Source organism: Dipodomys merriami, unplaced genomic scaffold, assembly GCF_024711535.1.
Source record: "Dipodomys merriami isolate MVZ:Mamm:240054 unplaced genomic scaffold, mDipMer1.0.p SCAF_13, whole genome shotgun sequence".
Taxonomy (NCBI): domain Eukaryota; kingdom Metazoa; phylum Chordata; class Mammalia; order Rodentia; family Heteromyidae; genus Dipodomys; species Dipodomys merriami.
Genome location: NW_027202604.1, coordinates 34,584,423 through 34,599,605, shown reverse-complemented (window position 1 = coordinate 34,599,605; position 15,183 = coordinate 34,584,423). Strand labels below are relative to the sequence as shown.

The 15,183-nt window shown below is 46.7% G+C and overlaps 1 protein-coding gene across 1 annotated transcript in view; it reads right to left on the bottom strand.

Annotated features, from left to right (window-relative positions):
• The window catches only part of Arl8b (ARF like GTPase 8B), a 35,856-nt gene extending 20,939 nt beyond the window's left edge, over window positions 1-14,917 (bottom strand). The window contains exon 1 of the mRNA XM_070019002.1: window positions 14,607-14,917. Within this exon, the coding sequence (XP_069875103.1) occupies window positions 14,607-14,729 (123 nt within the window). The 5' untranslated portion in view covers window positions 14,730-14,917. The remainder of the gene's footprint in view (window positions 1-14,606) is intronic.
• Between the last annotated feature and the right edge of the window lie 266 nt (window positions 14,918-15,183).

The following is a 15,183-nucleotide window of genomic DNA, read 5'->3' as shown; positions in this document are numbered from 1 at the left end:
TGGTGACTCATGCCTGTAATCCTAGCTACTCTGGAGGCTGAGATCAGAGGATCACGGTTCAAAGGCAGCCTGGGCAGGAAACTCCGTAAGACTATTATCTCCCATAAACCGCTAGAAAACTGGAAGTGGTGCTGTGGCTCAAGTGGTAAAGTGCCTGGAGTTCAAGCCCCACAACTCACACACACACACACACACACAAAAAAAAAGTCTCACAGGCTTTTTCCTGTCAGGGCTGGCTTTGAACCTCACTCCTCAGATCTTAGCCTCCTGAACAGCTAGGATGACAGGCGTGAGGCACTGGCGCCAGGCCAATGAGTTCTTTGTCAAAATTCATACATTGTCAAAATTCATACATTTAACAAGTGAGACCATGCAACCAATAAATTGGCAAGTTGGGTGTTTTTCCTTCAAATCTTTTTTTTTTTTTTTAATCGGTCGTGGGTCTTGAACTCTGGGCCTGGGTGCTGTCCCTCAGCTCTTCAGCTCAAGGCTAGAGCTCTACCACTTGAGCCACAGCGCCACTTCCGGTTTTCTGGTGGTTTATTGGAGAAAAGAGTTTCATGGACTTTCCTGCCTGGGCTGGCTTTGAACCGCAATCCTCAGATCTCAGCCTCCTGAGTAGCTAGGATGACAGGCGTGAGCCACCGGCGCCCAGCCTCCTTCAAATCTTAAAACTCAAACATGAATCACTATTATTACCAATACTCATTTTTCAATTTTATTGCATTATCTTGCTTTCATCATTTCCCTAATAAGTGTAATTACCGGCCAAAGCTCTCTACTAACTCAATTTACATTAGGAAGAGAAAGAACATCAGGATTATGGGTATATTCAGTGGTAGAACCCTTGTCTAGTATGAGACCCAGTGAAAGGGGGGAAGAGAACCAAAAGAAAAAAGGAGACGGGTGGGAAGGGAAAAGAAGAGGACAATCATAAGGAATTCCGACAAGGAGTTCAGGACCAAGTATGAAAGTCATAACCACTTCTGCACATAGAAAACAAACCATCTACTTTACTTAAGATGGCTTTGGTGTAAGGAAAAGGTCTCTTGGCTGACATCCCTATTTGTTGTCAAGAATTTTCCATCTTCAACATTTTACTATTTGCTTCTAAGCTAAAAAGTGAACATCATATATACCTTCCAAGCCTACATGCCTCCTAATTTTATTACGCCTATACCACATTAACACATCTTCTTTACAGAGTGTCACTGTGAACACGTATATCCTGTTAGATATGACATTCTCTTTACAGTGCTTTCTGAAGGTTCCCAAGTGCTCACAATCACTGCAGTAACATTTCAAAGATCATATTAACAGTCATTTTTCTCCTAATTTCAGAACACTCTGGACAATCAATTCTTACACATTCCCAAAGACAATTTTCGTCCTCCATTTTATCATAAATCTTCAAACTACAGATCTATTCTTTGCCATAGGACCTTAGTTAAAACTTGTATGTTAAAAATCTTGCTAGATGCATCTTATAAAAAAAAAAGTCACTCAAAATGCCAGTAAGCTTTTGTTTATTTGGGAGTATGAATAATCTTCAATAGTCATAACAGTGAATTAAGTAGCATACAAAGATTTTAACACTTCAGAATGTATATCAATACCATATACAATCAATGAAGGCATATTTTCTTCCAATAGCCCATATTCTTTAACACAGTATCACACCAGATAAAACTAACTCAGAAATTTACTTCTGTGAGGGGAAATCTATCTGCAAAGTTGTAACAGTCCAAGACTGTTCTTTCAAAACCAGCACAATGTGCAACAATAAAAGATAATCCATCTTGAAATAAATGCCTCACCAGCCTGAGAGAGAGAGGAATGCCTTACATTCTCACTAGGCAGCCCCTGTGTGCACAGGGGCCACATACAGACATGCCACGGTCAATGATTCACGCTGCCTACCAAGCCAAATTGCCTGTGATGCATGTGGCATCTGCAGACAAAGATGTCTTAGGTGTTCTCCTCAAGCAGGTAAACTAATTTGTATATTAGTACTGGGGTTTGAACCCAGGGCCTTATGCTCAACCATCTAAGCCATGCCTCCAGTTCCAGTTTTCTGCTGGTTATTTTAGAGATAGAGTCTCACAAACTTTTCTGCCTGGCCTCAAACTCCCCATACTCTGGATGTCAGTCTCCTGAGAGTAGGCAGGATTACAAGCGTTAGCCACTGGCAGCCTCCTGAGTACCTGTACCAGCATAGATCATTAACCTGTGCCCAGTGGTTCACAAATCCTTACTACTGTTCACTCTTCCCTACTCTGCCTCTCCCCCAATGCACTCGCTTAGTCATCCAGCTATTTAATGAGAGAAGGAAAACTAAGAAATGAATACTAAATTATTGGTTGATAACTGTGCTGCACAAAACAAGGAAGATACTTGAGGTGACTGAGTGGTCCAGAAAAGCTGCTCTGAAGCCAATAACCACAATTTACTATCTGTAGGACGCCTCTAGATAATGATAATGCACTGAATATTTCAAACAAATAGAAGAAAGGATCTGGAATATGTTCACCACAAAGAAGCAACAGGGGGTGGGGGGTACAGCTTAGTAATAGATAAAGCAAGCACCTCACACCTCTTCCATCTCTGGGCTCCATTCCCAACACAGGAAATTAATTAATTGATTGATTAAAGGAACTATGTTTAACCTGATTTCCACACTACACAATAAATGTATTGAAACACCATACTGCACCCTTAAATGCAAAATTTGATTATGGAGCTTGAACTCAGGGCCTGAGCGCTGTCCCTAAGTCTCTCTATGCTCAAGGCTAGCTCTCTACCACTTGAGCCATAGCACCACTTCCTACTTTTACAGCATAGTTTAATGGAGATACGAGTCTCACAGATTTTCCTGCCAGGGCTGGCTTCAAACCATGATCCTCAGATCTCAGCTTCTGGAGTAGCTAGGATTACAGGGGTGAGCCATCGGTGCACTGCTCTGGGGCTGGCAGCAGGGTTCTCGGAGTACTTCTACGATGTGCTGGATGGTCCCAGCACCGCCCGGGGCCGGAAGCAGGGTTCTCGGTGTACTTTCAGGCTGGGGCTCTCAAAACCCAAGGGGTAAGGAAGGAAGATTCAACTTTTAGAGCTAAAATTGCAAAGGACGCTTTGTGTGGCCTATTTCTCATGCAGCTACTAATTTTAAGGAAATTTTCTAATCAATCAAGTTTGTCTTGAGGGACAGTAGTGCAAAAGTCTGTTTATTGTTCAAGTAAACTATTGGGAAGTTTTTACAAAATGAGAATATACAACACCTCAAACAGCAGGATCCTAAATTCTATTTAGATAAAAACATTAAACTGAGTGGAAGACATTCTCTCTGGCATTAGGTATCAGATAAAAATTCTCTAGGTAACACTTTTTATAAAATATAATGGTGGGCTGGGAAGGTGGCTCAGTGGTAGAGTGCTTGCCCTGCATGCATGAGGCCCTGGGTTCGATTCCTCAGCAACACATAAGCAGAAAAAGCCAGAAGTGGCACTGTGGCTCAAGTGGTAGAGCGCTAGCCTTGAGCTGAAGAGCTGAGGGACAGTGCCCAGGCCCAGAGTTCAGGCCCCACGACTGGCAAAAATAAATAAATGAAATGAAATATAATGGCATATTTCTGCTCTCCAATAGCTAATTAAGTGTCTGGTGGCCATTCCAATTCTAACTCGTTTGAAAAAACTAATTAATTCTCGCTGCCTGTGAATACTAACGAGCTACTTGGCAGTGACCTCCTTTAGAAGGCAGCCTGGGATTACACCACTCTGCAAACCACTTTCAATTAGGAGCCTCAACTCTCCTGCCTGCTAACCTCTATTCCTAAAGAACATTCACCACGAAAATCTCTAATGACCACTTCCTGTGCTCACTACACCTTCCCTTACCAGCACTCTAATAATGGCCTCTCTGATCCATGACCAGAAAACTCCAACTTGCCTATCTGAATTCACTTCCCAGTGAACATCCCTACCCATGCAGCAGCATGTCACAGTTCCCACTTGAACGGTGGACCCTGATGAAGCAGGAGCTCGCGCTGCTCCAGGCCCCTGGGAAACAGTCTTTGGGAATGTGTCCATCCACTGAAGTGGCTGTGAGCCTGTCCCACCAGTGGTGCACCTCCAAGCTCCCTGCAGTATGACCTGTCTAATCACACTGCTCCTGTTGGTGTTCAGTGTTAATATCCAGCCCACTCCACCCTTACCCCAACCCCTCCCCACTACCCGGCCCCTTTCATTCACATCTATGCAGTCTGGATACCTGATCCAATATTCACTAAAGAGAGAATTAAAGACAAGATTCATGTGCCGGAACATAAGCAGAAAGGGGAAACAGTGTTTCTGAAGAACCAATGTCTTTAAAAGTACTCCATTTAGAATGAGGACCACAGACTCATTCTGCACAGAAGAGGCCGCAGCGCCTTCCAGCCCGCATCGCCCACTGCCCCAGTCCTTGCAGGATGGCACCGCTGCAGGAATGGAACCAACTCAGAATCCCCAGGCCCAACACGATCATCCACTAATGCTGCTTGCTGTTCAGCTCCCTTTCTTTGAAGGAACTTATGCAGGGAAGTGTTCTAAGCTGTGAAGAAATCTAGCTGATGACAAGCACTTTGTCAACATTCTACTTCCAAGAAAATAAACTTCGCTGCTTAGTGAAACTTCGACATCCACTGGTGGCCACTCAGGCCTTGAAATAAACAAGAACAGCATAAAAGGAATAGGCAATCCTCCCTTTCTTTAGTGACCGGCCAGGATTGCTTTTTTCCCCCTTTTTTCTTTCTCTTTCATTGATGATGCTACTAAGGTTTAAACTCAAATCCTCTAGCTTGCTAGGCAGACCCACTATAAACTGAGTCCTTCTCACACTACTGGGCCTGTTTTAAAAGAAAGAAAAGAAAGGAGGGGAAGGGAGGGAAAGAGAAAGGGAGAAAGAAGGGAGAAAAGGGAAGGAGGGAGGGAGGGAAGGAAGGAAGGAAGGAAGGAAGGAAGGAAGGAAGGAAGGAAGGAAGGAAGGAAGGAAGGAAGGAAAGAAGGAAGGAAAGAAGGAAGGAAGGAAGGAAGGAAGGAAGGAAGGAAGGAAGGAAGGAAGGAAGGAAGGAAGGATGGCAGGCAGGCAGGCAGGCAGGCAGGCAGGCAGGTGGAGAAAGGGGTGAGAAAAGGGTGAGAGATGAGGGAAGAGAGAGAGAGAGAGAGAGACATAGAGAGAGAGACATAGAGAGACAGAGACAGAGAGAGACAGAAACAGAGAGAGACAGAGAGAGAGAGAAAAACCAAGCCAGAACTGGTGGTTCACACTTGTTATCCAGATACCTGGAGGTGGAAAAGAGACCAAGCCTTCAAGTCCCTATCTCAGTGTTTTTGTTTTTGTTTTTTTTGGGGGTGGGGGGCTGGTCATAGGACTTGAACTCTGGGCTTGGGCACTATCCCTGTGCTCTTCAGCTCAAGGCGAGTGCTCTACTGCTTGAGCCACAGTGCCACTTCTGGTTTTCTAGTGGTTTATTGGAAATAAGAGTCTCATGGACTTTCCTGCCTGGACTGGCTTTGAACCTAGATCCTCAGATCTCAGCCTCCTGAGTAGCTAGGATTACACGTGTGAGCCACTAGTGCCCGGTAAGTAAAGTCTTAAAAAGGGCTGGGTGTATAGTTCAAATGATAGAACTCCTGCCTATCAAGTACAAGTCCTGAGTTCAAATCCCATAACCACCAAAAAAAAAATGTTTCTTTCAAGACTTCAGGAAGCAAACATGGCAAACAATACATTAAAACCTAGATTTTTACCTATTAATCCTTTTGCCATCTTCCACGTATTTACTTTTGCCTTATGAATTTACATCACTATCTCTTCCATTAATATCATACAGATTTAGCACTGTGTCTGCATCCACCATAAACTATCCAGTAACATTCATGCTTTAAAATACTAACGTTACTCAGACAAAATGCATAAAAATAGATGTTACTAATTTCCTTAAAATAAACTACAAAGCAGCACACTTTTAGCTGTATGTGCACACATTAGCATAAGACGTCTGTGTCCACCCATGGGCCTAGACAGGGATCTATGTGGCTGGAGCCTTACAGACTCACTCTGGCCAGACGCCAGACAAGCCTTGAATTTGCTTCACTCCTGCCTGAGCATCCTGATGGCTGTGCCACACCTGACCTGTGCACTCCTCCAATGGCTCCTCCTTTCCACTGGGTCTCTGCTTGTCCCTGAAGAACTCTATGAAGCCTTAGTCAGCATCATCAGCACTGTTTCACAAGGAAGCTCAGCTCTAAGTGCAATCCTGAGTCACTGGACACTGCTCGGGTTCCAAACTGCAATGCATTCTCCATATTAACATCATCATTTATTCAGGAACTGCCTACAATCCCACTCACTATCATCAGAGCTAAGCGTGTGGCAAAGACTTCAAAATGCAGCAAAAAGCTAGAGTGACACATGATCTCAATCAAGAATACACTATTACTGGAAGCTTGGCTCAAGTGGTAGAACAGCAAAAGCATGAACCAGAAAACTGAGGCCCCAAGTTTCAGTTCCTGGTACTGGTATGTATATACATTTGTGTACAAACACACACATACACCCCAGAACTGTGTTTGAAAATGAAAATACGTTCAAGTCAAGCACAGTGGTGCAATCTCATAACCCCAGCACAGGGGAGGCTGAGGCAGGAAGATCTTGAGTTCAAAGCTACATAGTACAACCCTGTTTCAAAAAAGAAAACACCAACAACAACAATAGTAATAATGAGCCAGGCGCTGGTGGCTCATGCCTGTAATCCTAGCTACTCAGGAGGCTGAGATCTGAGGATCGCGGTTCAAAGCCAGCCCGGGCAGGAGAGACCGTGAGACTCCTATCTCCAATAAACCACCAGAAAACCGGAAGTGGCGCTGTAGCTCAAGTGGTAGAGCGCTCGCCTTGAGCTGAACAGCTGAGGGACAGCGCCCAGGCCCAGAGTTCAAGCCCCACGACCGACAAAAAAAAAAAAAAAAATAGTAATAATGATGCACACTGTTATCACATTGTCAAGCCCAGGGGAAGTAGAGGCAGATAAAAAGGACACACCACTCTGGACAAGTGTCATAAAGCAAAGGAGGGAGGAAGGGTGGGCAAGGCTTCACAGTTCTGGGCCCTGAAGAATGAGCAAGACAATGCTGCCTATCTGAGGGAAGACAATCAACAGCAGACCAAAGTACTGCAGGCAAAGAACCTGGCCTGGGATCTTGCACATCAGCACCACTGTCAAACACCTCCATCGAAGGCCCACTTCCTTCATCCTTCTCCCCACATCCATCCTGCTAATTTCCACAGGAAGTTTAAGCCCCTCCTCCATATTCTGCCAAAAGATATACTAAGCTATGCAAGTATTCATAGGAAAGATACTACAATATTAATCCACAAAGCAATGCTAACATGCAACGTTTGGCAACAAAAAGTCAAAGGAGCTAAAAATAAGTATGGAGCACTAGAAGAGCTCATACCTTCTTGCAAAACTAGTTTTAGTCACAGGACTTTGAAGAGTTATGTTTATCAAGGGGCCAAATGAGACCCTAAAAGGATTAATATGTAGGTAAGAAGCCCAAATTCGTAACAGCTCACCTATTTTATAGGCTAGGTTGAAGGTGAATTCCAGACCCACATGACTACTATCCTTTAGCCTTCCTGACTGTCCACCTGATTGCACAGGACTGCCTTTACTTTCCTGCTGTTCCTTCTTGAACAATCGTACCCTCCTCAACCATCAGAGAAGCGCGAGCTCCTATTATATCCAAGCTAGTCCTCGTTGATGGATGAAACCCACTCTACTCTCCAAGCACAGCACAAGAGCAATTCCTGCCATGAGCCCAAGTCAGAAAACAGTCGTATTCAAGGGACTCTCCAATACCACACTAGGAGCCAGGGCAAGAGGGAGGAACTCCAAAAGCATTCTGGACCAATCATAAAGCCAGGTAATATTTCTATCGCACACACAGACACCATGAGGCACATGAATGACCGTGCAGGATACCCACTTCTGAACCATCACTCACAGAGTCTTCCTTCACAGTTTAAGCAGACAAAGTATGCATGTTGCTCTCATAGCCATTTTCTCAGGATTTAAACACCTAGTTATGCAGCAGGCACTGGGATGCAGCATCATAAAACAGCCAAAGCCCCATCTCTGTGGAACTTATATTTCTAAGAGGGACAAAGTGTGGTTAACAATTGTGACAGGCGATATAATCCTAAATTAGGAAGACAAGAAAATCCGAAGGCAACAATGGTCAAATCACATGACTCAAGTGGTGAACCAGCAGCCTTAAGGGGGAAGAAAATCAGGAGCATCACCCAGGCCCTGAGTTCAAGCCCCAGGATTGGTACATGCACACGCACATATCCATACACATACACACTCTCTCTCAAACTACTTCTGCATTTTCCATAATAAAGGTAGTTCAGTAACTGACAGTGGCAGGTAAGATAGCTCTCTAAATGTCTAAACATGAGTGTCCATTATTCCTACTGCATACATTGTTCCACCTAATCCATACACAGAATGTATGCATAACTCACACACACAACAGTACACGAGGTAGGTGTAATTCAGGTCCATAAAGATAACAACCCTCAAATGTCCATGCTTATAAAGCCTATATTTTACAATGCTAAAGAAATCCAAAGGGCTGGGGCACAGCTTGCTGGCAGAGCAAATGCCTGGACTATTTGAGGCCCTACATTTGACCTCCAGTTGCAAAAACAACAAAAACTCTACAGAATATCAAACAAGAAGTATATTATATATGAAAAATTTTCCAGCCTGGGGCTTTAACTCAGGGCCTGAGCACCGTCCCTGAGCTCTTCCGTTCAAGGCTAGTGTCCTGACTTGAGCCACAGCTCCACTTCTAGCTTTTTGGTGATTACTTGAGATAAGAGTTTCACATTTTTTTGCTGCCCAGGTTGGCTTTGAGCCATGATTATCATAACTCAGACTCCTAAATAGCTAGGAGTACAGGCATGAGCCACCAGGGCCCACGTGAAAACTATTTTTAAAGGATTAAGATCTCCCAATTCAAAGCTCTGGTTCTAACCTAAGCTAGCTTTTAAAAGGCTAATACCTTGAGTTCTAAGTCCATCTTTGCCACTTTTTAGTTTTATTGCTTTGGAACTTCACTTAGTCCTGTGGCTCTCTTAGCCACATCTATAAAACTAGACTACTCAGATAAACTCTCTACACTCTTTAAAAAAAAAAAAAAAAAAAAGTACTCGGGACACAATGGAAAATAGCTATAATCCCTGCTTCAAGAGGAAGAGGCCGGCCCAAGCTACATAACAAGACTCTGTTTCAAAGAAAGCAAAGACTCAGACCTCCATCATCTTCCCAAATAGCATATTTTCCTAAATCTCTGCAGTTATAAACTTCTTCATGGAATACTTTTCCAGTTAGCAACAAGTTGCAAAAGTGTGAGCCAGCTGTGGCAATACACAACTTCTCCTTCCATCACGTGGGAGGCTGAGGCAGAAAGACCAAAAGTATGAGGATTGTATGGATTCCATAGTATGTATGGATTACACAGTAAAAGAGCAGCCTAAAAAACAAGTAACAGAGCCGGGCACCAGTGGCTCACGCCTGTAATCCTGGCTCCTCAGGAGGCTGAGATCTGGGGATCACGGTTCAAAGCCAGCCCGGGCAGGAAAGTCTATGAGACTCTTATCTCCAATAAACCACTAGAAAACCAGAAGTGGCACTGTGGCTCAAGCAGTAGAGTGCTCACCTTGAGCTGAAGAGCACAGGGACAGCGCCCAGGTCCAGAGTTCAAGCCCCTCGACCATCAGAAAAAAAAGTAATAGGGCTGGGAATGTGGCTTAGTGGTAGAGTGCTTGCCTAGTATGCATGAAGCCCTGGGTTCAATTCCTCAGTACCACATAAACAGAAAAAGGCAGAAGTGGTACTGTGGCTCAAGTGGCATAGTGTTAGCCTTGAGCAAAAGAAGCTCAGAAACAGTGCCCAGGTCCTGAGTTCAAGCCCTAGGATTCACAAGAAAATAAAAATAAAATAAAATAATACTAATAATAAAGTCAAGTGCTTGTGACTCCACCTATAATCCTAGCTACTCAGGAGGCTGAGATTTGAGAATGGCTGTTCAAAGCTGGCCTAGTCACGAAATTCCAGGATGGGCTGGGAAGGAGGCTCAGTAGTAGAGCGCTTGCCTTGTATGCATGAGGCCCTGGTCCATTCCTCAGCACCACATAAGCAAAAGGACAGCGCCCAGGCCCAGAGTTCACGCCCCACAACCGGACCAAAAAAAAAAAAAAAAAAAACACGAAGAAATTCCAGGAAACTCTTCTCTCCAATTAACCAGCCAAAGAGCTGGAAGCAGAGGTGTGGCTCAAGTGGTAGAGCACTAGACTTGAGCACAAAAGCTCAAGGGCAGTGCCCGACTCAGAGTTCAAGCCCAAGACAGGCACAAAAAAAAAAAAAAAGCAAACACATTGAAAAAAATTGTAACATTCTCTGTTTTTTAAAAAACACATTTTTAAAAGTTTACCTTATAATGTTTTTGCAAATTCTATCACTTATTTCAGTTACTGTAACCTACAAAAACCTTCCAGGATTACTCAATATGCATTGCACATATAGACACATGGCTTATTGGGCAATAACTGTCAGCACAGCAATGGGCAGCACTTCATCCCTACACTCACCAGCACAGGCAAGGGTAGTGGTGTTTCTTTATACAGTGGCCAAAACAAGAGAGCACTATGTGCATCACATACCTCTTAATAAAGTAACAGCATCAATGAGCTACCATTCCTGTTTTAAATCCCTTGAGAATTTTACGACTGAACAACTATGTAAGTTCAATCTTCACAAACCCTGTAAATCAATGACATTAAGTTTTTAATTTTTAAAGTGAATTTAAGACACTGAAGTCTAATACTTACAAAAAGCTTGTCTGTCTCAACCTTTTCACGCTGGAAAGTCACCGGAGCTGCAACTTTCTCAAGTGGCCAACAGTGCTCACAAGGCTGCAATTCTGACTCTACAAACCAAACGTGTCGGGGCTGGGAAGGTGGCTCAGTGGTTGAGCGCTTGCCTTGCATGCCTGAAGCCCTGGGTTCGATTCCTCAGCACCACATAAGCAAAAAGAAAAAAGCCGGAAGTGGCGCTGTGGCTCAGGTGGTAGAGCGCTAGCCTTGAGCTGAAGAGCTGAGGGACAGCGCCCAGGCCCAGAGTTCAGGCCCCACAACCGGACCCAAAAACAAACAAACAAACGTATTGTACAAAATACATAGAATTGTGCAGTTCCTTTTTGTAAAGGCTCTGTTTTCGATTTCACGTTCTATCTAAAATCTATAATCCTTCACTAGTGTTTTCCTCATCCTCAATATAGACTCTAAGAATTGACCAGACCACATATCACGTGCTATAATCTCAACACTCAGGCAGAGAGACAGGTGGATTTGGAATTCCAGGCCAGCCTGAGCTACACAGTGAGACTCTGTTTCAAACACAATCACAGATTAGGTTAGAGTCTAAGGGCTGGAAAAGAAGTAGTATGAAATTCACTGAGGTATCCCTTTTCAGCATTTCAAAAGGTCACTGCCAAGTACAGTCCAGTATTTTTTTTTTCTTTGGTAAATACTTTCATTGAAAAACCATAGTTAGCTGGGCACTGGTGGCTTATACCTGTAATCCTACCTACTCAGGAGGCTGAGATCAGAGGATCTCAGCCCAGGCAGGAAAGTCCCTGTGAGACTCTTATCTCCTAACAGAAAAAATTAGACTCTTATCTCCACCAGAAAACCAGAAGTGGCTTTGTGGCTCAAGGGGTAGAGCTCTTGCCTTGAGTTGAAGAGCTCAGGGACAGTGCCCAGGCCCAGAGTTCAAGCCCCATGACTGAGAAGAAAAAAAAAAAAAAGAAAAAGAAAAGGCATAGTTATACATATGGGTTCCAAGGTAATTTTTTACGAAGGCCTACAACATGAAATGACTAAAGCAACTTAAGCATGTCTTCACAACCACTTTTTCTTAACAGAACCTACCCACACTATTATAATTTAGAAGAATAGTCTATTTCAGAAATGAAACCACTGGGCCACTGTGAATTCAACAGCACTGCACAAGTTTTGCTGCTGTTCAGTAAAATACTAAAACGCCAAAGAGAGGCAGAGGTATAATGTGATTACTGAACACAAGCTGTAAATCCACTACTGCAACCCACTTTGGGCCACTTCTGGATTCAAACTAAACAATCGCAGCTGATTCCCTGCCCAGTATTTTCCACTGTTTGTGTATAAGGGGAGTACATCCTACAAAGAATCACTGTACTACCCCTGCAATGGACAGGCACAGAGCTAGTCTTACCTGTCTTCATTCCATTCAGTCCACAGCACAACTCCAAAAGAAATATTTATGATCTGTACTTAGTAATAAGAAAGCTAAGACTCAGGAAGGAAATGGCAGGTACAGATTTCAAATCCAGTTGTTTGATATCAGCGTTCACACTTAGTGTGCACATTAAGCTATCCTGTGAGTTGAGATGTAAGCATAAAAATTACTAGAAAGATGCTCAAAGGTTCACTCAACTTCAGGTTTTCCACATAGTTCCCCCTCTCCAAGAGATACAACGGATTTCACTATATATTTCACTGTAATTCAAGCTTGTCTGGTTTAAGATTTACAAGGTAACTCCAATTCTTATCACTTACACAGATAAAAGCCTAGCTTTTCCTTTATCATGTTCAAAATGTAACAGGAATGCATTTCCTGATGTTTGATTTTCTGTATTACTTTTGGTGACAGTCACAAGCTACACTCTGCTATACACTCAACACCTGTTGAGAAAGTCAGTCCTAAAAGAAAGAAAAGGAAAAAAGCAGTAACATTACAAAAAGGAGCCGGAGATGAGGCAAACTTTATTTACATACGTAATATTAAAGTAATTTTTAATTTGTTTCTACGATTGGGACTGAGAGTCCCTCGCTACCATGTTCTCCAACAAGACAGCCCTGTTTGAATCACTCTGGTAACCAAACCAGTTGGACAGCTAGTCTCAGTTAAATAAGGATTTCAACAGTCACCCAAAAGAGTGATGAACGGTTGCCACCTCTCTTTGGGGGCAGTTCTAAGCCCATCCCTGGCGAGTACAAGCCTAAACCTGAGTCACAACAACTTCTGGACTCTAAATAAAGACTAGGAAAAACTCTTCCCAGCCAATTAAAAAAAAAACAAAACTAAAGAAACACCCTTCTACTCAACCACTGCTCAACATGGCACTTTATAGAAGTTCTCAGGGTCGTCTTTCTCCCAAATACAAATCCTCAGGGAAAACTTGTATTCCAGCCCTCACCGCACAATACAAGTTTTAACTGTTTCATGGCAGAGAAGACACGATGCACAACGGGACTTTTTTGTGGTTGTTCTGGGTTTTTTGCCGGTACTAGGGCTTGACCTCAGGGCCTGGGCACTGTTCCCGAGCTTTTTCGCTCAAAGCTAGTGCCCTACCATGCAAGCCACGGCTCCACTTCTGGCTTTTTGCTGGCTAACTGAAGACAGGAGTCTCTCAAACAGGTTCTCCGGCCTGGGATGGCTTCGAACTGCCATCCTCAGATCTCAAGCCTGAACAGCTAACTAGGGTTACAGGTGTAAGCCAAGGACTCCTGGCTCCTAACGCTTTTCTCCCAGGGAGAAAAAGCCTCCACAGCCCAGTTCCTCGTTTGCAAGGTAACTCTGGTCCGGCTGACTGCAGATCGAACCTCTTCGCCCGGGAGCTCCGCGAAGCGCCGGACCCCGGTGGACGCGGACGCACCCTTCCTCCCGCACCGGCCAGCCGCCCGGCGAGCGCGGTCAGAGGGGCCGGGCCGCCCACCGGCTGGGGAGGCGCCCCCGCCGGCCCCGGCTTCCCGGACGGGGCCCGCGTCCCGGGCGGCCGGCGGAGGACCAGCCCTCGGGGAGAGGACGCCGCGCCGGGCCCGAGCCCGGGGAGATCGCCACCCACTCCACACAAGTTTGCACAAGGGCGGGAGGGGAGCGGGGGGGGGGGCGAGGAGCCGGCTTTCTAAGCCTCAACCCTGTAACACGGTAATAGTAACAACAACAACAACAACGGCAGCAGGAAAATTAACCCTCCAGCTGCTGCTCTCCGAGGAACCCCTCCACCGGAAACAAGCGGCCAATGCCAGCCCCGAGCCTCGGCCAAGCGAACCCCCTTTCTCCTTCGGCCCCTACCCATGACCCCCCCATAGCCTAGAACGCCCCACCCCCGCCGTCCCAGGGCGCCCCCTCGGTCCAGGGCGCCCCCCGCCGTCCCCAGGGCGCCCCCTCGTAGGCCCAGGGCGCCCCCTCGTAGGCCCAGGGCGCCCCCTCGTAGGCCCAGGGCGCCCCCCGCCGTCCCCGGGCGCCCCCTCGTAGGCCCAGGGCGCCCCCCGCCGTCCCCGGGCGCCCCCTCGTAGGCCCAGGGCGCCCCCCGCCGTCCCCGGGCGCCCCCCGCCGTCCCCGGGCGCCCCCTCGTAGGCCCAGGGCGCCCCCCGCCGTCCCCGGGCGCCCCCCGCCGTCCCCGGGCGCCCCCTCGTAGGCCCAGGGCGCGCCGGGCCGGGCGGCCGGGCGGCGGGCTCACCGCGATCACGTTGACGAAGGTGGTCTTGCCCGAGTACTGCAGCCCCACCAGCGTCAGCTCCATCTCCTCCTTCCAGAAGAGCGAGCGGAACCAGTCCAGCAGGCGGGAGATGAGCGCCAGCATGTTGACGGCCGGGACGGACGGGCGGACGGGCGGGCGGACCGGAGGGCCGACGGGAGGACGGGCGGGGCGGCGGCGAAGACCTCCACTCGAGCGGGCCTGGCCCGGACGCCCCTCCCCTCAACGGCTCCCGGAGCCCGGCCGACGCGGGCGGACGCGGACGCGGACGCGGGCGGCGGCGGCCGGAGGCTGGAAGCCCAGCGGGTCATATGACTCGCCCTCCCCCCCACGCTCTTCTCTGCGCAGGCGCAGGTGCCCACGCCAAGAGCGGCGACGACGGCGGCGGAGCCAGGCGCGGCCGCCGCCCGCAGCGCCCCCTGCTGGCAGGTCCCGGCAGCACCGCGCGCCGCCCAGGCCTGGGGCCGGTCCTTCCCCCTTGGTGCCCCCATTCACTCATTCACGCCTGGCCCGTCCCATTCCTCAGTAAACTCTCATTGATGATTTGCTGGAAAATGCC